Source organism: Taeniopygia guttata, chromosome 1, assembly GCF_048771995.1.
Source record: "Taeniopygia guttata chromosome 1, bTaeGut7.mat, whole genome shotgun sequence".
NCBI classification, from domain to species: Eukaryota; Metazoa; Chordata; class Aves; order Passeriformes; family Estrildidae; genus Taeniopygia; species Taeniopygia guttata.
The window spans coordinates 24,654,680-24,680,639 of NC_133024.1; the positions used below are offsets into that span (position 1 = coordinate 24,654,680).

The window sequence follows — 25,960 nt, forward strand, 5'->3', positions numbered from 1 at the left end:
ATCACCACTTCCTGCTCATTGTATAGTCTGCATCCAGGGAAAGCTCACCTGAGATCAGATCACCTGTGGGTGAACTTCCAGGTTTCAAAGTCAAGATGCACACCTCCAAATCCACACAGGATGGCAGTAACACCGTTGAGAATGTGTTGGCAGCAACAGAGATTACATTTGAATCATTGGAGAATCCAGAGGTTTTTGGAGACCCCTATCAACTTGCCATGAATTATGCAGAGGAACATAAAATTCTACAGATATTTCAGGTGAAATACATATTTCTTGTCTCCTTCCAGAGGCTTACATGAGAAGCTTGATCTAAAGTTAGCTTGAACCAAATTATCCCTTCCCCAGACCCCTCCTTGTCCTGTGCTTTCTTAAGTATAAGACTTAAGAAAAAGCTGTAGAAAAGACCTTGGATCATCATTGGTGTCTGAAGAGATTCTTGCATTTTAAAATGCAGATGCTATTGGAACAGGAAGTGCAGGCACCCATCTATCCAAGGATCAATAATTCTTTCCTTCTGTCTGTCTCTGTCTCAGGATATCACAGAAAAACTGCTGTTCCATAAGCCTGATGACCCCTTGCAGTTCATATTGCAGGAGGTAGGGTGCCTTGCTGGGGCACTGTGGGGATGGGGTCAGCTTTGCTGAGCACACCAGAATCATGGTGAGCCCAGAACTGTTTCCCTGACTGTGCGTCTGCTGTCTTGGGAGGAAGAAAACACAAACAGCAGCACAGTGCCAGGGGTGCAAGGGACCATGTGTGCTCTGAGAGGAAGGAACGGTATGGGAGGGTGCGGGAAGAATGGGATGAATGTGCCCTGGAATTACCTGAGAAGTGAGGGCAGCTTAATGACAGAGATCTCTGTGACATTCTCTAGCTGACCCTGTCCCATACTGGGTGGGAGCACTTTTTTCTGCCCACACCCCCCTATTCAAGAGAGCTGTCTCTGCTGATCCTACAGGGCATTAAAACACAGGTAATTCAAAGTCAGTGAAGTGAAACAATAGTTTGGGAGCAAGTTAGACATGTGTGTTGCTTCCTGGGAGGAGGTTTGAAGAAAGAGAGCAGACAGAGGAAAAGAGTGTCTTCATTGCCCTCTAGTCAGTCAGGAGAGACACCATCTTTGAGGTTTGCTGCTGGGTTCATGGTGCATTAAGCACAAAACGTCCAGAGGAATGGCAGGGTCAGTTCTGGGCACCAGTGTGAAAGCAAATAAGGTCCTAAATGACTCTTTTGCTTTTGCTTTTCCTTTTCCTTTTGCCCAGGTGCAGTCTATGATAAATGCCAGGCAAGCAGAAGCGGAGAAACTATCAGACTAGAACAAAGATGTGAAGATGCTTCTAGAAGAGGTCTTGTGCACTCCTTTTGGCCCTCACTGACCTTGCTGTTGTGGTATTGCCACACCATGCCTTCACAGCACCATGTAGTCATTAGCAATAACTTGGAAAAGATTGCTTTGCTGTTTCTTGCCTGGTTTCTCTGTTTTGTATGATTGTGCTTCCTCTTCCCCTTGGGTTTCAATCCTGCAACCAAGTTTTGGTTTGGAACCACAGACTGAGGTCTAAGCGTGCATGGATCTTCATGCACATATGGCACATCTTGAAGAGGCAGGTCTGCTGAACTTCTAGGCACATAAATGCATAAATCTCATATTTGGTCCTCTCCACACTCTGCCTCTCTGTGCAAAGAAACCTCACAGCTCAGACAGTGAGAGGACAAAAGCAAGTAGAGTTTAAAAAGCAGCCCTGGACAACCCACAGCGTTCTTTTTTCATGCTGCATCGGTGGCTTACTGTGTCCAGCTATGCAGCAGCACCAATGCCTATCTCGTACTTTGATAGTTTGTGTCTGGGCTTTCCCACTACCCCCAGAGCTCCTCTGATGCTGTCTCTTTGCCTCTTCCACACACTGGATACAGCTGTCTCACCCTAAATCATCCCTGCTGGACACTGATCACTGTGTTTTTTGGGGTGGCCCTGCCTGTATCATTGTAAGTACAGTGTATAACCAGAGCAGTAAAGCAACAGTTGCACACACCCTTTATGCTTTCAGGAGACATTTTCACTCAGGAATGTGGGAGGTGAATAAAAGCAAACAAACCAAAGCCAAGCACTGGTAGCTCAGAGGATTAAGAGTCAAGGTACATTTCACAAGCACATCATTTGAACTGTGTTATACACAAACGGCAGTGCCTGTGAACTGTGTTTAATTTTTGAAACACTTACAGTCCGTATTTTCATACTATCCATGTGTCTGCTTCTAATCTGTAAAAAAAACCTTTTTCTTTCTTTTTCTTGTCTCTTGCCTGACAATTATTGAAAATGTGCAACAGAGCATACTGTTATTTGGCTTAATAGATTATCTACATGAAATAGATGTCAGAAAGGGTTTTTATGTCTCTACAGGCTTTTCCCTTTTTTAGGCAAGTGCTCTAATTTCCTGATGAATGCTGTGTATTCCCAAATGACTGTTTCTATGGCTATGAAGAGAGCACCATAAAAACTTTCATCTATCTATTTTTAAAAAAAATAATGTATGAGGATTGGGTTGTGTGGTTCTACACAGCACAGCTTGGGCGCCAAAAGTCTGGGAATAACAGAGGGCAAGTATTTGGCATACAAATTCCATGTGTGAGATGAGTTTCCTTTCTATCTGAGTTTCTCAAAAAGGATCAGTTAACTCACATGTTTCAAGATTGAAGGCAGGTAACCCCTGTCATTCATAGGGAAGGGACTTTTTCAAGGTTATTGTGAGCCTAAAGATGGCTCAAGATTCAGATTAAATCTTGATTGGTTTAATAATAGTTTTAATGTAGACTTAGGCATCTAGTTCCCACTGCAGCAGTGATATGGTTTTGAAATCCTTACTTATCTCCAGCAACTGGAAAAATCTGACAGTGAGAATCTGAGACTGATCTGCATACAAATTCTTGACCAAAAATGTATCAGGCTGAAAAATTATGCATACGTGCCCTGTCCTAATGTACCTCTGTGGAACAGGAAATGTATGGAAGCTGAAGATAGTGTCTGAAGCCTTCTCATCTCTATGGTCATTTGTCAGCACATTGTCCCAGGAGACAGAGAAGCTGACATGTCTCTGAATTTTATTGCAGAACAGGATTAGGGTGCCTTGGGGTACAGCCTTCACTGTGTATTTCCTGCCTCTGTCATTTGAGTATTGCAGTTGGTTTTTGTCTTTTGCTTATGAAAAGCTTTTGACCTGTAATATGTTCTCAGACTATAAGTATATGCCTTCAACTTCATGTCAGCATTAAGGGAGTTATGCAAGGTAACATCCTTAATTCCTATCTCAGGTAGGTTGAAATGAGCTGGAAAGCAGTCTTCTTACAGATGACAGAAGTTTTGCAAGAGAGGCCATACCTGGTGTTCCTCAGTAATCTCAGGGTCACAATTTTCCTTTGGTGGCCTGGTCACCTCATCTCACGCTAACAAAGTTGCTGTGTGGCTGCAAGAATTCCTCCCCAGTACACATAAGAGAGAGCATCTGTCTTGTCTCTTTCTCAGAAAAGAGAATCAGTGTTTTCTGTTCTTTTCTTTCTGTTAAGGAGAGGTCTTTCTCCTTTGAGGACCAGTTTTCTGGAGATGAATGAGGCTGTACCCAGGACAAGCTCTGTGGGCCTGGAGTTGGTATGAGTAGATGGCATGAGACTGGGGAAGACAGTGGGCCAAGGAAAATCCTTTGGCATTCAGAGTTTGGTGGGGAAGGGTGTATATAATCTCTGAGCAAGGGCCTAGATCAAAATTCTTGGGGAGCTTACCATGAGCTAGGGAGAAATGTCACTTCCTTCACCTCAAACCTCTCAGATGATAAAACTTAATTTTATAAAAACAAATAAAAAAAGATCCTCCAGAATGTTTGCAGATTACAGTGTTTAAGGTAGTGTCACACAGCTGTATTTTTTTATTTGCTTCAGAATTATTCTGAAAACTACACTCTAGCTCTAGAAAAAAAAATCTACTTCACATTAAGGCACTGCTGTTTGTGTATAAGAAGTCTTTTCTGTGCTGAAGAAAAGAAGAAAAGTAAGATTTAAAATGGAAACTTTTACTGTAGCCTTAATTCCAGAGTGACTGTCCCTTTTCCACAATTTCTTTCCAAAACCATTGGATCTTTATTTCTTTTTTGTAAGTGGACATTTATCAACATGACATTAAACTGTCATTAAGTTTCTTGCCTTGAGTGCTCAGAAGGAATTAGCAGTTCCTCGTGTGTAACCGAAACTCTTCCATATAAGTCCTTACGGCCCACTAGTCACAGCACATCTGAATGCCCTCCAGAGTGCTAAGCAACGTGACTAACATCTGCTGTTTGCTCTTTCTCCTCTCCAGAAGGGAAATGGCTGTGCACTGAAGTGCATTCTTTTAGAAAGGGTGGTTTGGGATTTTTTTACCACACCTATGTATCTCTGTGTGCTTCTAATGGATAAGTCATGAAGTGGAAGGTGTGGAAGTTAGAAGTAATTTGTAGTTCCCAAGGATGATTCCTCTGCAGTATGAGCTGGGTAGTGAGAAAACACATTATTTTCAAGGAAGAGATTTTTTTGTTCCGTGGACAGGCACAGAGGTGCAACACCCAGTTAATCTGCCAAATGGCATGGTCTTACGGTGCCCAGACTGTTTCTGTTGTGAACCTTGTGCTCCTCCGGAGGCAGGACACAGAGGATCCAATCAGGAAGAAAGTGCAGTCCCTGTAAAATAGAGCTCTCAGACCAAAACACCAGTTTCTTTTTCTGCCATCTCTGTATGGAACTTGAAAAGACACAGCTGCCCCAAGCAATACTGAAGTTGCCTGTGTACTGCTTCTAACCAATGGGGGGAAAAAAGTTGTAGCAGCTGATTAAAAATCTTTTGAAAATTCACACAGCCTCTGTTCTGGTTCTTAGGTGGAGGGCAAGATCTCCCTTCAATGGGCAGCTGGTTACAGCATGAGACATTTCATTGTGACTCACTGTGTATGAATCACTGCTATATAACACCAACTTTAAGCTAGTTAAATGCCATTGATTTCAAAGTTTCACAATCGTGTGGAACTCATAGTAGGCAGCAGCAACTGCTTTCATGTCTGAAATGGAAGAAAATAACCTCTGGGTAAAGTCCAACAAAGAGCTTAGCTAAAGAGAGCTCGGGCTGAAGACTGGAGAATGTGGAAGTGCTTGGAAAGGGAATATAGTGAGGCGAATTGATCAAACCCTGTCTGACAGGCAAAGCTTCTCTTGACCATTCTTTCATCCAGATGAAATGCAGGAAAAAATGAAGAAACATTTCGTTAAGGTCAGGCTTTATTATCCATGGCTGCATTCCTTTTCTGGAGACTGTGCTTATGGACAACACTGATGTAGCGACATCACCAAAAGCTCACGGCCACAGTTTGACATACAATAATTAAAAGAAGGACTTTGAGTTGTTGAAGAGACATGGATTGGATGAATAGTCATTCATCATCTCCTGGAGAAAGGCAGTGGGCTGGAATGTCACTGCAGAACACATGAATTTAGGTGAAACAGATACAAGAGATTTCTGTATGTATAATTCAACATTGGAAACTGTGGACATCCCAGCAGTTGGTCTGTTTTAGAAATTGCTGGTATGAATGAATGGAGGGGCTCTTCTCCCTCAAGGCTATCATCTCAATTCCCCATGCAACTCCTCTCCCAGATGGGAATAGCTCACTCTCCTTTGTCACAGACCTTATTGTTCTCAAGCACTGGGAAGGACATCTCCATGGCTTGCTCAGCCAGGAGTCTGGGGTAAACTATCTTCCAGGTCAGAAAAGAGAAGAAACTGCTGGTGTCATGTCATAAACTGCAGTGAAGTAATACCAGGAAAGAAACAATGAGATAGACTCATTTTCTTTTTGCCATTGTTATTTGGAGACCAAAACGAGCATCTTTTTCATTGTCATTAAAGAAGCAAGAGATGGAGGAACATACAGCTGAACAGAGCCAGAATTATGAAGGTGTACAGCTGTCTAGTGAATTTCTCAAAATAGAAAAGGAAGCATTGTAGCTAAGGGAGTGCAACTCATACTTGCCATGGAAATTTCACTATAAACTTACAAGTCTTTAAGGCCAATGCCTTATTTAGAATCATGTGGTCCAACTTTAAAAATTATTATTAACTGGGAGGCAGGATCCATATTGGGTTAGGGAGTTGGTAAGGAAAAGAGGTGACCTCTGTCCTTCCTCTTTCCTGTTCCTCAGCTTAACTTCTAGCATAAAACAGGAAACAGGTGAATAAAGGATGTGTAATACTGCAATTGTTTGTTAATGGAAAAAACACGTGTCATACCAGCCTTTGAAGAAAAACAGTTCCCACCTTGAGGAGATTTTGGAGTTTGGACAGGTGAGTAGATATTAGGGGGAAGGCTGCATTGCATGCAGGCAAGTGGTCAGAGACTCAAAGGTTTTTAAGAGTGTCTCAAATTTGCATAATCATGAACACCACAGTCCCTCTGAAGAGCAGATTGATGCCAGCTCTATCCCACTATTGTTTAAGCATACCCTGGGTCTAGTGTAGTATCCTGCCTCCTTGCAAGAAGATTCAGTGGAGGACAGCGTTGCCAGTTTGCTGGAACCCCACGGTGTTGAAAGCAAACACTGCCCATTGGAGAACCCAGCTTTTGGCCCTGTTGTCTGAATCCTTGGCAGCGTAACAGAGCTATCTTGAGAGACTCCTTGACCCTGGTGTGATGCCATGATGACAATTTATGTTTGCCTTGGCAGATAGGAGCACCTATGGGAGAAGTTTAGCGACAGCTCCCTACATTTTGCGCCATTAGATGATTAACTCTTTGTAAATGAAGAGCAAAGCCCTTTAAAAAGGTAGAAGCTGAGCAGGGTCCAGCACACCTTTTCCTAGTTAGCATCCATAGACCTCCTAGTAGTTGTTCTAAGCCTTCCTGGCTTTTCAGAAATCACGTGTGGAAAAACAGCGTAGCAGGTTAAAAAGCATCTTGAACTAAAAAAACAGAATAAAATGTAACCTTTCCTATGTGAGCCCATGAGAGGGCAGCACAGACCGGCTGAGCCTTTTACGAAAGGCTATGCAGAGGCATGAGTTTACATCCAGCCATGGAGTAGCTACGAGCAGAGGCACAAAGATCTGTGTAGAAGGGCTAGATGGCCTAAAGCACAAGCTCATCCCTCCTCCACCTGAAACTGAAAGCCAGGCGCAGCTCGGTACAGGCTTGACTGGGTCAGACCCCAGGTGCGGCAGGGTCTGAGTCTCACAGATTTCTCAGGGAAATTTCCCATTAGGTACTGGAACCTTGAAAGAGTGTCAGTGGAAGAATTGTGGCCAGTGCCTAGGGTTCTGTTCAAGCAATGAGTCGGTGTGAGACATCAGGCACACCCTTGCCGAGGCGGAGGCCGTCACCCCGGGAGCGCTATAAACTCGCCCGAGGCGGGTGCTATTTATTTCCATCACGGTGTTGCACCAGCCAACACCCCTCTGCTCTCCCCCTGCCAAGACTCTTGTGATGCAGCTTTAATTGACTCTCCTCCTTCTTTCTGCTGGGTGCTCCAGCCCTCTGGCAAGGTGGATGGTGGAAATGCTGAGATAAATGAAACATGCTTACGGCAAGTGTGTTGGAAACTGGGTACTGACAGGCAACCATATGTAGATGGCACTGCTCCACTGCCAGCCCTTTGTGGCTTCCTGCATCAGATGCAGCAAATGCAGAGGAGGCAAGCAGTGCGTTTGGGAGGAATGAGGTATCCCCAAACACTCTCCAATAATAACCTGGAATCAATGTGAACAAGTTTCTTTGTCCCCTTGCAAACAAGCAGTAAACGTTCCGAAACAAGCTCTCTTTTTTGAAGCACGTTGTGGCTCACGACTGACAGAGGGGATTTTGGAGGAGATGTTTTCAACCATCAGCAAGAACAATGCAGTCACTAGATCCAGACAGGACAGCTTGTTCCCAGTCTGTTCGGGGAAACTCAAGTGAACCAACAGTAGTAAAGGACCATCATAGTGCCAAGGTCGTTTGGGAGCAGGACCACATCCTAATGGTTGTATTGACACTGACATATGCAGCCTTTTAGAGGCCAGCTTTCATAACCAAGAGCAATACAGAGACACTGTCTAGCAGATCTTCCTGGGCAGCCTTTTAAAGAAGCTATCTAAAAGACAAGCAGAAAATTTCTGCCTTATCAAAAGTCTTTTCTCCTGACAAAGATCTCTGCAAATCCCAGGCAATCATTTGCCAAGGCGCAATGAGATTTCTGTCCTCCTGTGAGCCTTCCCTGTGAGCTCTGCTCCTAATAAGACAGGCTTTGAGGGGCAAGGTTGTTCAGCTTGGAGGTGAGAAGGCTTTGGGGAAACCTCATTGTAGTCTTACAATACCTAATTGGGGCTTATAAAAAGGAGGGAGATGGACATTTTGTATGAGCAGGTAGTGATAAGACAAGAAGCAATAGCTTGAAACTGAAAGAGGGCAGGTTTAGATTACACATTAGGAAAAAATTATTTACTCGGAGGGTGGCGAGGCACTGGAACAAATTGCCCAGAGAAACTGTGGATGCCCCATCCCTGGAAGTGTTCAAGGCCATGTTGGATGGGGTCTGAGCAACTTAGTCTAGTGAGTGGCATTCCTGTTCAGGGCAGGAGGGTCAGAACTAGATGATCTTTAAGGTCCCTTCCAACCCAAACCATCCTATGATTCTGTGATTTTTATGGTTGCCTGTGGCCAGGCTCCTCTTCAGGGTGAGCTGGCCTGCCCTCATCTGAAGATGAGATGCAAAAGAACACCATGTCCCATTTACTGTCCCCTTTATGCCCTCAAGGGTGTTGGGTGTGGAGTGTCACTCTTGGGCTTGGCTCCTCTTCCCTGCCAGGAGAAACTCCTGCTGGTGGTAGGGGAGTGAGGGCAGAATTTAACCTTTGAACTCTCCCATGCTCCTCCATGCTAATTTAATCTAATGGTTCTTGTGTGTACAAAAATGTGACCTGTGGGTTGCTGAAAGACCTGGGTGAGATCAGCAGCTCTAAGATGCAGATACTTTGGTCCAGATTTTCCTTTGCAGAAATTGGCCTGGGGCATGTGTTGAGGCTCTCCTACAAATTCTCTTCGTAGTCAGCAGAGTAAGAGACGTCCTTAGGGTGAGATTTAGAGCCGAAATCTCTCTCAGTGAGTACAAGAAGGCACCCTGAGGGTCTCCTTTATTAACAGTAGTAGTAGCAAATAAAGATTAATCTTTACAAGAATCCACTACTTCTCTATGCTTTTGGGCTGAGACCACTGAGGAAGGGAGCAAGAGCAGCTGGTCTAATTTTTAGCAGCAGAGTACCGAGATTTAATTTGTTACCGTCTTTACCCACATGTGCAAATATCACTATGAATACTAACCCAAACCTCCCTGGGGAAGCAGTTCCCTGTCTGACCTCAGTTCTTTACCAGACAGAGCAGCTTTCTCTTAAGTTGTTTGTCCTTTCTGCTTGCTCACATTGAGGAAGAACATTATCTTCTAAAAGGCTGAAAGAACAGATTTTCGTGCAATCTCATGATTCCAGTAGCTCAGGCTTTACGCAACTGCCCAAAATTGCAAGTTTTCATGACACCAAAATATAGACATGGTTATAAACTCATGAATAAAGCTACCCTACAATATTGGAACGATAAGATGCCTCCCTCTCCTAACCCAAAATATCAAAAAAACACCAGCCCTTGATAGTATGCTCTATAAGCACTTTTCTTAGGAATGAAGAATGCAATGCCATATTCATTGCTAAATGTAAAACCCCCACATTGCCAGCATTGCTTGTATCTGTGTTCTCTGTAACACTCTTCACCAAGGTAGCTGAGGTTTCAGAAGTTCTGACTGCATTCCACATCATACTAAATATATTTATATATATACAGTTCTGCTTTTCAGCCTATATGTTTGCAGGTTTAGCTGGGGTGGCCAGCCCAGTGGCCTGGTGGTTTATCCTAACCCACTATAATTAGCCCATGGTTGTTGCTCATGGTATGCCATTTGTCTCCCCACACTCAGCACTGTTTGGTAAACAATTTCAGAGACAGAGTTGCTCTCCCCTGATCTCACTAGGTGATGTTCACTTATTTATTCTCTGCACCCCACAGTTACTCCTCTCTCTTGAGGTTGTGAGACATATAAGTGGCAAAAAAGGGCAAAAATGATGCCGAAAGGGGGAGGCAGCTGTAGCAAAAGACACGACTCAGCTGGGGAGGTGGGAGGCAAGGTTGGCAGGAGGCCAGGCCAATTGCAAACTCAAGAGGCACAGTGGACATCTGTCCCCCACTGCCTGCATCCTCACCCCCTGTGCGGATGCACTGAGATGGGAGAGGAGGCAGCCATTAGGAATTCCCTTCTGCTCCGAGGAGGAGCTGGCTCCCAGCCATGGCACGTGGAGGGCTTGGGTGGCAGACACGATCCTCAAACCCAAATCTGGCCCAGGGAAGGAAGGTCAAACTGCGAACTGGGAAGCAGCTGTTCACAGCCCTCCCGGGAATGCAGGAGCAAAGCTGGGTGGCAGGAATTGGGGCTGGGGCTACTGGCAGCAGTGCCCTCAAGGAGGAGGTTGCTGACCCAGCTGATGAGGTCGGGACTCCAGCAGGAAAGGTGGCAGCCTCTCTGCAGCATCCTGCAACAGGGATGCTTGGCTTTACTCCCAGCAGTGCTGCTGTGAATTTGCCCTAGTATACTGGAGGGACAACCATTTAAAAAGTCCCCTCCCTGGTACAAACAGACAGTGTGTGTCAAGCTGACCTGTACATGGAAGCACAGGCTTGGCCAACCCTGAAGCCACATTGGTAGGACAAGGGATTTCCCAAGCCCGATTCCTCAACCATGAGCTTTGATCTTACTGTGCAACACCACAAATGCAATCAGGAGCCTCCTGCTCACGGATGGCAGTGGCTCTGTCATGACACTGACAGAAGGGGGTCACAGAGATGACTCCTGGGAGTCTGCTACTTTGACCACAAGTTCCTTTTCCTTTCTGTGCACTCGCTCCCTCCCCAATTACTCCCTCTCATATTATCTCAGCCTTAAATAATTATTTCCATGCTATGAAGAGAAGAAATTCAAAGGATTTGGGAAGGCAGGAAAGCATTCTTAGAGGTGAGGATTGGAACCAACGCACTGTAACTAACCACAACATCTAATCAGCCCTTCTCAGCAGCTTTGGGCATCCTCTAGCATGCCTTCCATACCAATTTTGAATAAACACAGCATACTTTGTGACAGGCATGTTCTAACTTTGCCCTGTCACCCACTGAGCACGTAACAATAACCAAGTGATTGATCTCCTGAGAAATCCATTTGCCACCTCCATCTGAAAATATGCCAGGCTGTGGCCTCAGTATCTGACTGTCCCTGCAGATGAAACCCCAAATGGCAGCATGTCTTCACTCCCAAGTCCCACTTTGCCTTTACTTGCAGCAGAGGTGTGCACATATGTGGGTCTGTGGCTGGATACACAAAGCACACACGTCTATGGGTTTGTAGCTGTGCACGTACACATGTATGGTTCTGTGTAGGGTGTGCACACTCAGCAGTCTGGAGCTTTCCCAAGTGCAGGAGCTTGCACAAATGTGTGGGTCTGTCTGAAGTAGGCCAGCACAGTCACAGACCTACAGGGGAGGCTAAAACAGCTGCAGGCACCCCACTGGAGGCACCCCTGTGGGAACAGGGGCTTCCCAGTACTGGCTTGTCAGCCCCACTGTGCTCCCTCCCCAGACAAGGTTTCTGTCTGACCCTCTGCTCTGCACAGGCATTCATGTAAACTCATAGTCTGACTTTGTTGGCACACACCAAAAGAAGTGCAAAGAAACAAACAAAACCTCCATCCCAAGCCTCTCCTTTCCTATATCAAATTTCTCTCCAGAGACCATAAAAAAATTCTCACCCAGATTTTAAAATCCGATTAACAAACTGTGAGAGCCAAATGGTAATGGCAGCTGAAGGGTGACCAGCACTGAGCCCAGCCTAACCCACTCTTCCAGCCCAAACAAGGATTCATTCTAACAGCTTTTTGCAGTGTCCTGGACAGGTACAGAGCTGCAAGAGCTCAGCTGCACCTGGGTTCTCTCCCTGCAGCTACTTTCAGTGCTAGTGATTGGCAAGACTATGAACTTCACTGCCAGCTTCCCCTTCCCTCTCCTCATCTTATTTTCCCCAGACAGTATTTCCACAGTTGCAGTCTCTTTTCTCCTCCCAGCTGAGATGTGATGGAGTGTTTTACCATGGCAGGCTTTTGTCTAATCACTGCCCCAAGATCAGCCTGCCTGTGATGCTCAGGAGATGGATGCACTGCTTTTCCCCCTGCCAGCTGCTCTGAATATCCGACAATGATGATGGGAGTCTGCCTTTCTAGAGCCCAGATACAAGCTGGTGTGAAACACCTGGTCTCACCAGCATTGCCAAAATATGGGGGGGCAACTGCACCAAAATAGACTGTAGGGGTTGTAGGGAGCAAAATTAATGGGCAAGGAGATCTGATGCATTTAAGTCTAGACAAATCTGTATCTGTATTCTTGAGGCCCCAAGGGACTATTTTCTTGTCCCTTTCTACTAGATCAGGCTGGCTGCAATGGCTGGGTCTCATTTTGCTTATGGCTGTGGTACCTGATGGAACTGGAAATGCCAAAAGTACTGTCCTTTCTTCAGGGTTAAATCTCACACAGACCTCATTGGAGATTGGGATCTCTCTTCAGTTGTCTACAAGTACCAAGGGATCCATAAGACTTTAGAACCATTGCTCACTAATTTCACACAAAATATTTGCCAGGATGATCACTGATAGGACATGTACATGCTATTTTTGTGCTTGTTTTTTGACTTGTGAGAGGCTCTAACATCATGGAACTCCCATTACCCTTCCCAAGTCTGTTATTTATTTGGCTGGTTTTTGCATCAGCAAATGAAGAACAACAAGAACAACCACCCGTGCTTTTGCCAGAGACATGTTCAAGGCACCAGTAATGTGAATCTTGACTTTTGGCAAACTTGTGTTGTAATGAGGGAGGGAGTGGAAGGTGAGAGACACTCCTTTTCTGTTGTGTTCTTCAGCCTTAGCTTTTCTCAGTTCATCACAGGCCAATTAATACATATATGTGTTCTTGATTTTGCTCCGTCTTAACAGGACTGACTGACTGACTACATGAAAAATCCAGAGTGCCCAAGGAAATGGAATATTCTCCCCACTTTTCATGTCATTGACAGTGCCCTGCAGAGCAGCCAACACTTACACTTCTATTTCCAAAAAAAATCCCAAGCTGAATAAAACTAAAATGGATCCAACCCAAACCACTGGATCTTTCCTGTGCTACATAATTAAATGAAAACATTAAAATTAATTTACTTGCTTTTTTTATTCAGTGCATTCTTCTTATACCTACATTCAAACAGTGATCCAGCAATCCTTGTATATTTACGTCCTTCCAACTTGCCCATCCTCTTTAAAGTTCAAGTACCTCGTATGAGTGATTCACACATCCACCCTTTTGAGAGTATAAGAATAGAAATTCTTTCAAGCTTTGTGTTTTCAGCACAACGGCATTCCGATATGATCTAAGAATCACAGAGACACCCTTCGGTCCCAGGAGGACTGGGGAACAGGTTTGGCTAGAAAAAAAAAGTTTTCCTCATGTGATGGGCACCCCACCAATCACACAGCACGCTCTTCAGCAAACTGGGCTCTTTAAAGAGCACCAGAGGTGGGAGAAAGGGGCCTTTTCAGCTTTGCAGGTGGGTTGGGATTTCTGCTGGGAAGCATCACAGGAAAAGAGTGGTGAGTGCCTTGCTTTGGTCATGGTCTTCCTTTTAAAGATGCATGCGAGCCAGAAGTGACTATTAGGAGAAAAGACAGCTCTTATGTTTAATGGTTTTTTATTTTAGTCCCTGGACTGTGTTTGGTATGTGGGAGTCTGGTACCTGGATACAGTTAACTGCATGAAATTATTAAGTATTTCATTTTTCTTACCTCAGGCTGTGTCTTCTCTATGGCTATTTTAATTTGTTTCATATTTTTTCTCCTAAAGACCGGGGAGAAGGGAATGGAAAAATCAAATCTATTGTAAATCTGAGTGTTCAAAAAAAAAAATAGGAAAAATTTTTGTAGAGGAAGACTAATCTTGTAGTTCCCCCTCACTTGTGAAAATAGGAAATTTTAAATAACCTGCTTGTTTTGGCTGTGCTGAATTAATAAAGGAGAGAGGAAAAACCTACCTCCCAGCTCTACTTACAAGGTAATTATGCTTGATGATGATTTACCAGCCACACCACTGTTCACACAGGCTTCATTTCATAGCAATCTCTTTGAAAGGAAACTTAATTAGTCTGTGACCCCTGCTTGATGCTGATGTTTTTGCTTTATTTTTCTACTCTGGTAGCACAAAATAAGCGTCTGCTTCTTCCATTTCTGAGTGTGGTTGACTCCTAGCACACAAGCAGTTTTCTGTCAGAGGTGGAGCACTGGGGAAAGTCCAGCAGGGCAGGAGTGTGTGAGTTTGTGTCCACTGGAGATGTTTGCTTTTAAGTAAGTAAACAAATGATGAACTGACATTTGTAAAACATTCAGCTTCTTACAGTGGAGTTCAAGCGATTCATCATTAACATATTAAATTACTTCCTCTTAAAAACTGTGTAATTCTCAAGGTGTCCCAAGCACTTGGAAAACACCTTCATTTTAAGCCCCTTAGGGGGTAAATTTTCCATCATAACCAATTTTTAAAAACCCCAAAAGTAAGTCTATTGCTGATGCAGCGGGGTTCACAGGAGGTCTGGGTGTGGGCAGGTCTGTGGCTCACGGAGCTTCCCATGGCACTGGCCTTGGCACAGCACCTCCGGCAGCAGTTCCACCTGGGTGACTTCGCTCCATCAGCACCCCAGGGCTAACCCGGGCATCTTGCTCCTGCCTGTAGAGACATGCTCTCCAGTGGGCTGGCACAGGAGGGGTGGTGCCCAGGCTCCTGCCCGCAGGGCTGTGCGGGCAGGGACCAGGATTCTGCTGCTGAGCAGCCGGGTTTGCTCAGCTGCGCTCGAGTGGTGAGGGGCCCTTCAGCCAAGGTGGGCAGAGCCGTGAGTCACAAAACAAACGCATCCTTTGTCTCGGCCTCCTTGCACCACAGGGGCATGAGAACGCAACGCCCTGAGCAGAGATGCTGAGGGGAAGGGAGGTAGCAAGGGGTGATGTGAAGCCCCTGCAAGCCCCATCACCACGCTGAGAAACCTCCAGGAGCAGCGTGTAAAGCCAATGATGCTCACAGGGATGTCTTGAGATGTCCCTTTGTCACAGTCTTTGACAACTAGCGCAAAACGCAAGGCAATCAAAATGCCACCTGGTTCTGTGTTGGGCAATGCCAAATGAATTCTTATCCATTGGCTTTTTTGGCTAGAGATGGAGTAGAGCTAGGCTAAAAAGGGGGAATTCATCTGTAAAGCCCCTGAAATCCCGTCTCAGCCTGTAGAAACGGGGTGTGGAGGCTTCAAAAGACTGACCAGCGCAATGTGTGTGAGGGGTGCACAACACACCCCAAATCCCATTTGAGGCCAGGAATTGTTGCCAGAAGAGTGTCCTTTAAAAGCCTGCATGAGGTTATCACCTAAAATACAAGGGCAGACAGGAACCTCTGCAAAAGAAGCTTCCTTTTCAACTCCCACAGTTGTGCGACGGATCTCAGAAGTCCTGAGAGTAAAGAAAGCAAGGGGAGGTCAAGACAGCTTCAAGGGTGTAGAAATAATAGATTGTCTGCAGCTTGTGGGGTACCAGGGGGAGGCAAGGCTACCACCTCTCCTGGGCTCTGGCAGGCTCAGCTGGACCCCCATGAGTGTAAAGAGTGTTTTGGGGGTGCAAGGGGAGAGGACAAGGTAGAAGTTACAACCAGTTGTACTGGTTGTGACCAGAGTGTCAGGGAGAGTGGGAAGTATGTGCCTCAGGAGGGACACGGGTTTTTGGTACAGTGAGAGCAACAGATGCCTTTCCAAACCTGCTTAGAGCATGGAGCAAAGTCTGTGGCAATGATAATTGAATACCTCAAACCTAGATAGGTCACAACTAAATTGCAAGGTTTTTAGGATGTGCCAAGGAACACCAGGTCAAGGTTGAAATTCCAGGACCTGGCTGCCTTCTTATGTGGAAATTTTGGATAATGGTTGCAGCTGTAGCTCCAGTTTCCTCAGGGGTTTCCCTGAAGCCCCAGGAAACTGCATTTGGGCCATAAAACTAATTTTAACAAGCCCAAGAAGAAGGCTCCTCTACCTCCAAATGTATTTGTTTCCATGGGCAGAGACTGTTGGCAGCTGTGTCTCTGAGGGTTGGGAGGAGGTCTGCCCACCACTGTCACACCTGGGGATGCCTGTGAGTTGCCTCTGTGCACAGCCTGCCTTGGGCACGCCAGCCAAGTTTGCCTCATGCCTCTGTAGTCGTGCACCTGTGCCACTCTTGATAAACACAGCTCACCTCCATGGCATGAGGAAAAGCTCCCAATCTCCCACAGCTTCCCCTGTGGGACATGTTGGAGGACTGGCTGCCCAGCTGCTGTCATGGCTTTGGAACACCTGCCTGGTCTCTCATTGCTGATGGTGATACTGGACCATCTGCAAGGGACAAGAGGTCAGGCAAGGGGTTGACCCATGTGGCACAGGTTAATAAAGTGAACACCAGGAAATTAACTCTGTTGGCACCAATCACTTGGAGGCAGAGGGATAATTCACAGAAATATGGCAACAATGGGGTTTTTTTAGGTCTAGAGTAAATCCTTTTCCCCCTCCCTTTTCCTCTTCCTGGTCTCTCTGCTTCTCCCTGCTCTGCAATCCCATTGAATTTAGTTAAGGTACTGGAGAACCTTAGGTTGTCTGGAAACTTGCCATTTTCCAGCTGATACCTGTGGTGGTGTCTGTGTCCAGTTTCCTCACAATCAGTAGCCCACTGGAGGTGGGCTCACCCCAAGAGAAGAGGCTTGCTTTCTCCAGCTAATGTGACTGCAATAATACCTGCCCAAGGGGAGACAGGAGTGAGCCAGCTTCTCAAAGGAGGAGAAGAAAGCCAGCTTGTGGAGAAGCAAGAGCTTGGGCTGGATGGACAGCCCATGTGCAAGGTGTGAGTGCTATTTTTACACTGGACAGGGTAACACACTCAACCTTGCTTTATACACTGCAACTGAAGCAGACCCACTTTTCCATGTAGCACTCAGAGTTCAAGTGCCTATGTTCAAGCAGGAAAGAGTTCTTTGCTTTTTGAACAGCTGCCTGGCTTGTGATTTCCCTTAGATGGCCATAATCAAAGGGTTTTTTAACATCTCTGGACTTGGCAGCACACAGGTCCATGAACCAGGCAGTGGTCTCTCCACCTCTCAGATAAGTGGGAGACCAGGATTCGTCTTAGGTTTGGCAGATTCTACAGTGTTGTGTCATTGAACACATGGCTGAACATTGCTCAGACTCAGATTTGACCTGCAAGACAGCTCCTGGACACCCTGGCTTGTCAGGAAGTTTGGCAGGGACAGAGATCCAGGTTGACTTCATGAGCCTGCCGTTTTCAAATACAGAGCCATACAGTTTCATGTATACTGGGTCTGGCCTCCAAACACCTGTCTGGGACTAAAAAGTCTTCTCAACTTAAAAGTAATGGTCACATATTATTTAAAAATTCCCAGACATGCTATCACACAGAAATGCTTAGGCACTGCCGATATAATGGTGCGAACACTGGAGATGTCTGCATGCCTAACCCTCAAACCACTGCAGAAAGAGTGCTAGGAAGTGCTTGGTTCTCATCTGTCACTGTTGGAAGTCCTGCATACCCCAGAAAGGGCAGCTGCTGAGGAGGCAGGAGGTGGCATTTTTAGAGAGGTCTCACAACGCTCTGTTCCTCAGAAAGCTCCCCTTCATTGACAGCTTTATCTGTTCATATTTCCCAGAACCTTCTTTGAAGAATTGCAAAGTCAGTGGCCCCAGCAAAAGAGAGACACAAGTGCAGGTAGTCAGGCAGAAGAAGGACATTCAAGCAGTTTTTTCCTGTTGTCTGCTCAAGCTGGGCTCACTGTAGCCTTTCTTTCCTGGTTTATATTTTCTTAACCACCTGGTAAATACAGTTGGTTCATGGTTGGGTTTTTTTAACCCTTACCCTCTGCATGCACGTGTTCCATCCCTTTGAAAGAAAAACAAAGTGTCCAAGCTTCTTTCTCCAGGAGGTCTCACACCTCTGACTGATGCCTTTATACTGCTCTCTCTGGAAGGGGATGAATTTGATGCAGGGCACCTGACTCTAGACTGCAGGATATGGCACTCTCAGGAATTTGGTAGGAATGCTACTTGGCATGGCTCCCATGAGCCAGCTGCAACGTGAGCTGCCTCCTCCCTCCTTCTCTTCCTCCCTCACACCTGACTTGTGACGTCAAGCTGCCATTCCCAGCAGGGGTGGGAGATGGGGCTACTCCTGGCAAAGCCCTGTGCTGTAGGTGTGTGTGGGATACAGCCAGAGCACCGTGGATACCACTTTCAGTCCCATGGTGGTGCTGGTCAAAATGGCCCAGGATGGCATGCCCTGGAGCAACACTGGCTCTTTTGGAATAGAGGTGAGGTGAGGGTGCTGAACTTGTCCCCTCTCCATCCAGATGTAGTTAGTATTTCTGGCCAGGTAGAAATAACACACCATGAGCTGAGGTTGTTGTGAGTGCTGTTGTGAGGATGAAAATCCTCTTCAAAATGGAGCTGAAGACACCAGCTGTCCCCAAAATGGTCCCAGTCTTCTGTAGCTCAAGTATCAGGGAGAATTTGAGTTAGCAGATTAACACCTGAGGAGGTCTCCTCTGAAACTACTATAAAGCAAGGGATGGGAGGTGTACAGACAGGCTGGCAAGTTCTGTCTGTCCTTCTCCTCATGGATAATTTGTGTTTCTGAGTGAAGCATATTGTACTGGTGATTTAATTGAAGACTCTATTTGTTGTTTTCTAGGTTGCATGAAGAATTAAAGATGGCAAAAAGCGATGATTGCGTACACATCTTGCAGGGTCTGTTAGTCTTTGGGAATGTGGTCATTGGGGTAAGTGAAGTGGAACAAGTATGGGTGGAGGCTTCCTTCCAGTATGACACTTCTTAAAACAGTAGTTCTCCCTCTTCGCTTGTGAAGTCCACACTTGCATGGTCCAGTAAAGCATGAGAGAAGAGGATAAGGAGAACTGTCCTAGATGATTAATTGGGTGGGAAAGGGACAGCAGGGGCAGATCCACAATACCAAGATGGGTGCTGGGGGAAAAGCCTTAGAACTGTCAGCAGGAGGAGACCAACATTTTTCCAGCCACCTCCCTCCATATAGTGGTGGAATGGTTTCTGGCCTGACCTCTCAGATCAAAGCTGGGTGAGATTTGTCTGCAATTCTTCTATGAAGTCCCAATACTAGAGATTGTAGAGCTGGGCAGAGGGAGTTGGGTAGCTCCCACTTGGCAGGAAGTTGCATTAAAGGAAAGCAGTATACAACTGTTTCTGTCTTTGCTGTTTCTTTGGGGAACCTTGAACTAATGGGTTTCTTGTGCTTCCCAGATGTGCGGCATTGCCCTGACAGCAGAGTGTATCTACGTTGTGGCTAACTCCCATGGGCTCGACCCTCTGCTGAAAGTCACGGAAAACAGTGACATCTACGCTGCTGCCTGGATTGGCATCTTTGTCGGCCTTGCTCTCTTTGTCCTGTCTATCCTTGGTATCATTGCAGTCATTACGGCCAGCAGGACCTTGTTGCTCGTGGTAAGTGTAGCAAAACTTGCCTTCCTACTGGTGCCAAACTGAACAAACTCTGCTTTAGTGTCCCTGGTCACCTTGGGAATCAACCAATGAGCAAAGACAGCTTTTATACCGATAAGGAGCTAAAGGTGGTTCTTGATCACGGCTGTGGTGTCCCAGAAGGTGACTCCTGTGAAGACTCATGCATAAGAAGCTCCTGAACTAGGCTGAGGGAATAAATGGAGATAGACACGGTGAAGGTTTGACTGGCTTGACCCTGACCATGCCCTGAAGCAATGCAGGAGCACTTGTGCAATGACATATAGCTGGGATGTGGTTTAGATCCTTGTTTCTCCCCACCCCTTACTGCTTTTCAGCTGTCACACACTATTCAGTTTAGGAGCTGATAAATAATGACTTCTCTACAAGGCATTAGTAAATGTCAGGATACCAAATACAGGTGCAATGAAGAACATAAGACATCAGCAGGCAGGCAGAAATTACAGGGGTGGGGACAGAGCTTTGGATAAGCCAAAGAAAATGTTAAGATGTGGACAAATCTCTGTAGAGGTCTTACTTATTTGTTTAGTATGGCAGTGGCAAAACTTAAGATGCTCAAATTAACGAAGGGTAGAGATGAAAACTCTCAAATGAGCTCTTTTGTGGATTACTGTGGGATTTCAGGGTGTCTCTTATAGACAAGAGGCATTCAGAAAGCTGAACACTTGGGCCAGGGAATATGCCAGCAAACAGCTGAGGAAACAGAATTACCTTAACTCTGAATTTTGTTGTCTTGGTTGAAACCCAAGGCTCTGGTTTTATGAGAGAGTACAAGGGACAGAAGCTGGGCTAAGTAGGAAAAAATACTTTAAATCAGAGAAGAGCATTATAAAATGTGGAAGGAGGAATAGATACATGAGAATTCCAAAGAAAATATGGAAAATGTCAAAGAGATTATGCTGGAAAGGGAAAAGAAAGAATGAAAAACACTATGAGAGGTAACCCTTATAATCTGTTTCCATGAAGGATCTTTCCTCACAATGTAGGAGTGTTCAGGAAATCAGATGGTGAAAAATCATGGGGATCTGAATGATGCCCTAAACTGCACCTTCTCTTTCCCCAAAGTATAATCTCTCCTGCTAGGAGTGAACAGCTTCCTGCTGAACAGCTGATAGCTGGTAAGTAGAAGTGAAAGGAGGACACATTACACAAACATAGGCTGCCAATGACACACAACAAAGAAAAGGACAAAGTATTTTCTGTGGAGGCAGGGTAGTCTTAATGCCATGAGGTTCTGATGAAATCTTGTCCGTTAGATGGAGAACAATTCCAGTCATTCATCTTCAAGAAAGCAGATTGCAAATTGGAACAAGCACTGGGAAGGTCTATGAGAACATTCAGGCTGGGTAAGAGGGAATACAATAGCCTGGCCACCTTTGCATCAGGCAGGGTTTCCAGCTTAATCTTGAAAAAAATGCTGTACTGTTTCTCCAAAAACTAATTCTGCTCTCTTTCTGCCACAGTACATCATTCTGATGCTGATCACTTTTGCGTTTGAAATGGCTTCTTGCATCACAGCAGCAACTCAGCAAGAATCAGTGAGTATTTCTTTTTTCATGTATTTTTTTAACTTTGCTGGGAAACACAACTTCTAGGGCACACAGTCACCCTGTTCAGCATAGTAAATATGATAATACAGGGTAAACTCACAGGACTACTGCTGAGCATAAGACAACCCCACAAGGAAAAACTCCAACATCGTTATTTTAATCAAAGAAATAACTTTGTTATTTCAAACATAGTTTTGTTATTTTTAACATTTTAAAATGTTTAACACCTTGTAGTTAAGGAAATAATAGTGAGGGTTAGTTGAATCATCAATACAGTGTTTAGCCTTTCAGCTACCAGCTGATTAATCTCTCATACACAGGGAGGACAAATCTTCAGCATTGCCCCAGGCAGTGTTACTGGTGAGGGAAAGATTACATGGATTATTTGAGATACTGTGGGGAGGGAAATTATCTGTGGTGCTTTAGTGCCAAGATACCAAATGCAATCCATAGCTTCTGCACAGCTCTTGTGATATACATCCAGTAGTGCCTGCTTGAGAGCTTCATCTTTGTTGCTCCTGCTGCTCAAATCCTGCTCTTTATTCTCATGTAAAACTAGAAGGCATTCCTGTTCTCCAGCAGGACTCTGAAACAAGGAAACAAACCCTCCCCAAATAACCCTATATTTGCTTTACATGGCCACTTATTTACATAGCTTCTGCATTTTTCTCTGGTTTTTTGTTTGTTTGTTTGTTTTGGTTTTTTTTCTGTAGCTTGCTCCAGAGTTCCTCCTGAAGCAAATGCTGAATGGATATGAGTCGTCAGATGCAGCCAATAACAGTGGAAATGAGTTCACAAAGACATGGGATGACCTCATGCGTCAGGTAATAGCTCTGAAAAGTCACTAATTACTAAATGCTCTGCAAGCCTGGAATTTCAAGTCCTCCTTAGGGCTGCTGGATAATAAAGAGGATGGCATCTGCCTTGAACCGTAAAGGAAGTTCTGAAACACTCCCCCTTTAACTCGTTTATCAGACAGCAGGCTGTCAAAGGCAGGCACTTCAAAAATCTCTCCCATAAATCTGTGATGAATGCCTAACTGCTGTCCTGACATGTACAGGGCTGTGACCTGAGCCCACAAAGACCCTTTCCCTTCTGTGTCCCTGCAGAACCACTGCTGTGGGGTGAAGGGCCCCTCCGACTGGCAGGAGTACATGTCTGCCTTCCGCGCCACGCACAGCGACGCCGACTACCCCTGGCCACGGACGTGCTGCGTGATGAATGAAGAACAGCATCCTATCAGCCTTGATGGCTGCAAACTTGGAGTGCCTGGCTACTATAAAAGCAATGTAAGATCATCTCTGCTTTTTCCAGTTAGCATACATCAGTCAAAATGCCTTGCTGGAAGGGAAAGAAACCACGAATAGCCTTTCTCCTTCACTGTAAGCTACAGGTGTTCAGAAGTTTTCTGGAGGACAAGAAATGCCTATAGAGTCCTGGCCATGTTGCTCAACGTAGGCCAGGAATTTTTTTTTAGGATAAAGTCTTTCCTAATGGAGAGAGAAATCTCCCAAGCCACTGGTAAGAAATGACATCTCTAACATGTAGATGGACAGTAGCTAAATCAAACTTAGCTCAAAGATACAACATGAGTAGGCAAATCAGCAGTTCTCCTCCTCAAGGAAGAACTTTTCAGTAGACCATTGTGTCCTATTCACTAGGTTTCTGGGTCATAAGCATTAGCTTCTGAATTAGCTTGAATTTCTAGAAGGCATTCAAGCTCCCAAGTTTTCGTGACACTTCTTGATTCTGGAGTTCAATTCTGTGTCAACTGTGTTTGGTTATCTAAGTGCACTTGGCAAGTGGATGGCACAGCAAGTTGTCCTTGAAGTGTTTGAGATGGGTCTACTTTGTATTTGGAGCCAGAAGCAGGTAGGTTATCTGCAAGTTGTCAATAAGCAGCATAGCTTTGGCTTGGTTTTATGAGACACTCTGAGCTACCCAAATTTCAGTAGGAGAGGAGCATGCCACCATGCCACCTCAGTCTCTCTTGGGGGTGGATGCATTTGTCACCTTGCAGTGCAGGCTCATTGCTGGTGCTGAGTCATTGCCGGTTGTCTTTCAGGGTTGTTATGATGCTATTTCTGGGCCAGTGAAAGCATACCGGGGTGTTGCCTGGTTTGGCTTTGCCATCCTCTGCTGGACTGTGAGTACTTAATATTTGCCTTTATTTCCTCCTCTCTTGCTATTCCACACCCAGTTGGGTGGAGGTGGATGACAGGACTGACACATTTAAAACATCCATAGATTATCGTCATTCGTTCATCACAAATCTGCCTGTAGCCTGCTCCACTAAGGGCTACATTTACAAGCTCCCCTCCATTCTTCCAGAGTGGGGGAACTAGGTGGCTTTCCAGCTTGCTGTGACCTGCTGCCATCTCAGCAATACAGCACAGCAAACTCAACCTTCTTTGTGGAGGGTATTGGATCACCATGATAGATAATTGAGCTTGTAGTTCGAAGATTTTGTATGAGTGTATTCAATACTCAGAGTTCAGCAGCTTCATAATCCCCAGTGAGCAGAGTGATACAGTCAAATAGTTATAGCTGCATGTATCTTCTTTCTTTACTGTGTAGTTTCTGTGCAGATAAACTTTAAGATCCTCTGCCCAAACAGGCTTTGTTTTTCAAGAATTTATTTTGCTTTCTCCAACCAGTAGGACTAAATGAGGCTGGGGGAGGGGTGGAGAGGAGGAAATGGGGGGCAGAGAAACTAAATAGTGTTGTCATTTCAGTTCTGCGTCCTCCTTGGCACCATGTTCTACTGGAGTGGGATTGAAGACTGAAGGCCTGGTGTCCTCAGTGCTGTCCTGAAGAGCCATGTGAAGCTGCATTTGTTTGTCTCCCACTCCATTCTCCTCAGGCCATGGAGGATTTGAAGTTTTCCCACTACCTCTGCCATATATACTTTTGCCTCTCCAAAAACTTGACACAAAGAACTGATGACTGCAGGAAAGAATCTTCTCGTCCCTGCTTTGCCCCTTGTTCTGCAGCCTTAATGCCTCCTGGCTGAAGCACAATCCTTCTTTCACTGTGCAAGATGTCCTGGAGCATAAGATGAGAGAAAAAAAAAAAAAAAGTGGTCTGCTTTGTTCTTTGATGACATCAGAAAAGAAAATGTCCATATACACTTGGTCCAGAAAAATGTCTCTCTAAAATTAGTTTGAATTTAAATTATAATGCTTCAGCAAAGGCTATGTGAGCAAAACTGTAACCTCCTGTGACCAGTAAGGACAGATGCTGCAAGGGAAAAGACTGCAGAATATATATGTATCTAATATATTCTACTGACCAAATTCTCTCGCTGGTCTCTGTCACCCTTGCCTTAGAATAAGGCAAATTCTCTGAGCATTTATGTGTGGCAGCAATAAAAACAAGTCAAAGGTAAAAAGTCTGTTGCTAGTCAAGCCCAATAAAAGGCTAGCTCACTCCTCAGCAATATGCTGCCTATATGCAAGCCTACCTCCTGTCACTGATTAAACTACTGCATGTGCTCCTACCTTCAGAAATGCCAGGAAAAGCTCCATTTGCTAACAAGCAAATCCTTCAAAAAAGCTGTTGGGTACTTTTGTACATCTGTGGGCTAGGATTTGTGCAGAATACAAGGGGTTCTGTACTGTAGTTGCCTTTGCACTCATGGCTGTCTCATGCTCCTGGTTTATTGTGCTTCTTGCTTTAGCTACCTGCGTGTAAATGGTCACACCCCCTGTGTCATTCCCCTTCCACATCCCTGGATCGGGTAGGACAAAAGGCAAATAATGGCAGTGAATAAGTCTTGTGAAAAAATGCAAGCAAGGAGCTAACTGAACCAAACTCAGTCCTTGCATCAGTGCTTGCAGTTGTCAGTCAGTTCAGTAAAGGCTCTTTACTTTGGTCCAGACTGAGCTGGTGTCTTTCCTAGTGAGCGCTCCAGTAGTTAAATGCATTGTCAGAAATGTGCTCCTCTGTAGAGTGTTTTAAGGTGAAGCCTCTTTCAAAGATGTGCTGGTTCAGGTCCCAATGCTTGCCATCTGCCTTGCTTCTTTGTTTTTGTATATTCACCGAAATACTAATTAAAAAGAAGTGGAAGTGAATTTTTTTTCCTTGTTCAAGATTGTGTCTTTGGGAAGGGTAAATAATAAAAGTCTGTGTCTGGGACATGTGGGGCAGGGCAGTGACAGCTTTTAACAGCCTGTAACAGAGATGCTAAAGCGCCAAGATGCAGTGTGCTACAGAAACTCAGAAGCAAAATAATTCCTTGCCAGAGTGCTGGGGGAGAGGAGGAGGCAGATAAGGGTGAAGAGCTAGAGGAAGAAATGGGTCCCTGCAACACAGAAGGAGTTTTCTATATGCCTGTGCCTTCAGAACTGACAATCCTCATGGATCAGCCACTCCCCTGGTTCAGTGGTGTGGTGACTGTCCTAGAGACTCTGAGGAATTCCATAAGGAAATTATTCTTCAGCACTTTTGTTGTGAGACTTGAGTCAGGGATTGACCATGCAGACATGTGTATGTCAGTGGTTAAGGTTTGGTTTTCGAGGGGGTGAAGGGGAGGTTTGGTGGTAGTGATGCCTTAGGTTTTAGCTTTTATATTTTTCAGATTCTGTACTGCTTTAGTGTGTAGTTCTGATCTTCATATTAAGGGATAGTAAGTGCTCCTCACAGAACA

General features: G+C 45.2%; 2 protein-coding genes across 2 annotated transcripts; both read left to right on the forward strand.

Annotated features, from left to right (window-relative positions):
* Positions 1-95: 95 nt before the first annotated feature.
* On the forward strand, positions 96-4,878 carry TEX55 (testis expressed 55). The gene is made up of 3 exons (XM_072925317.1): positions 96-260; positions 537-599; positions 1,266-4,878. The coding sequence occupies exons 1-3, from the start codon at positions 96-98 to the stop codon at positions 1,317-1,319; spliced, it is 282 nt and encodes a 93-aa protein (XP_072781418.1). The 3' UTR covers positions 1,320-4,878.
* Positions 4,879-13,643: 8,765 nt separating this feature from the next.
* UPK1B (uroplakin 1B) lies at positions 13,644-25,385 on the forward strand. Its single transcript, XM_002188761.5, has 8 exons — positions 13,644-13,774; positions 18,941-19,028; positions 19,526-19,726; positions 21,226-21,300; positions 22,026-22,136; positions 22,422-22,601; positions 23,378-23,458; positions 24,048-25,385. The coding sequence occupies exons 2-8, from the start codon at positions 18,960-18,962 to the stop codon at positions 24,096-24,098; spliced, it is 768 nt and encodes a 255-aa protein (XP_002188797.5). The 5' UTR covers positions 13,644-13,774; positions 18,941-18,959; the 3' UTR covers positions 24,099-25,385.
* The last annotated feature ends 575 nt before the right edge of the window (positions 25,386-25,960 follow it).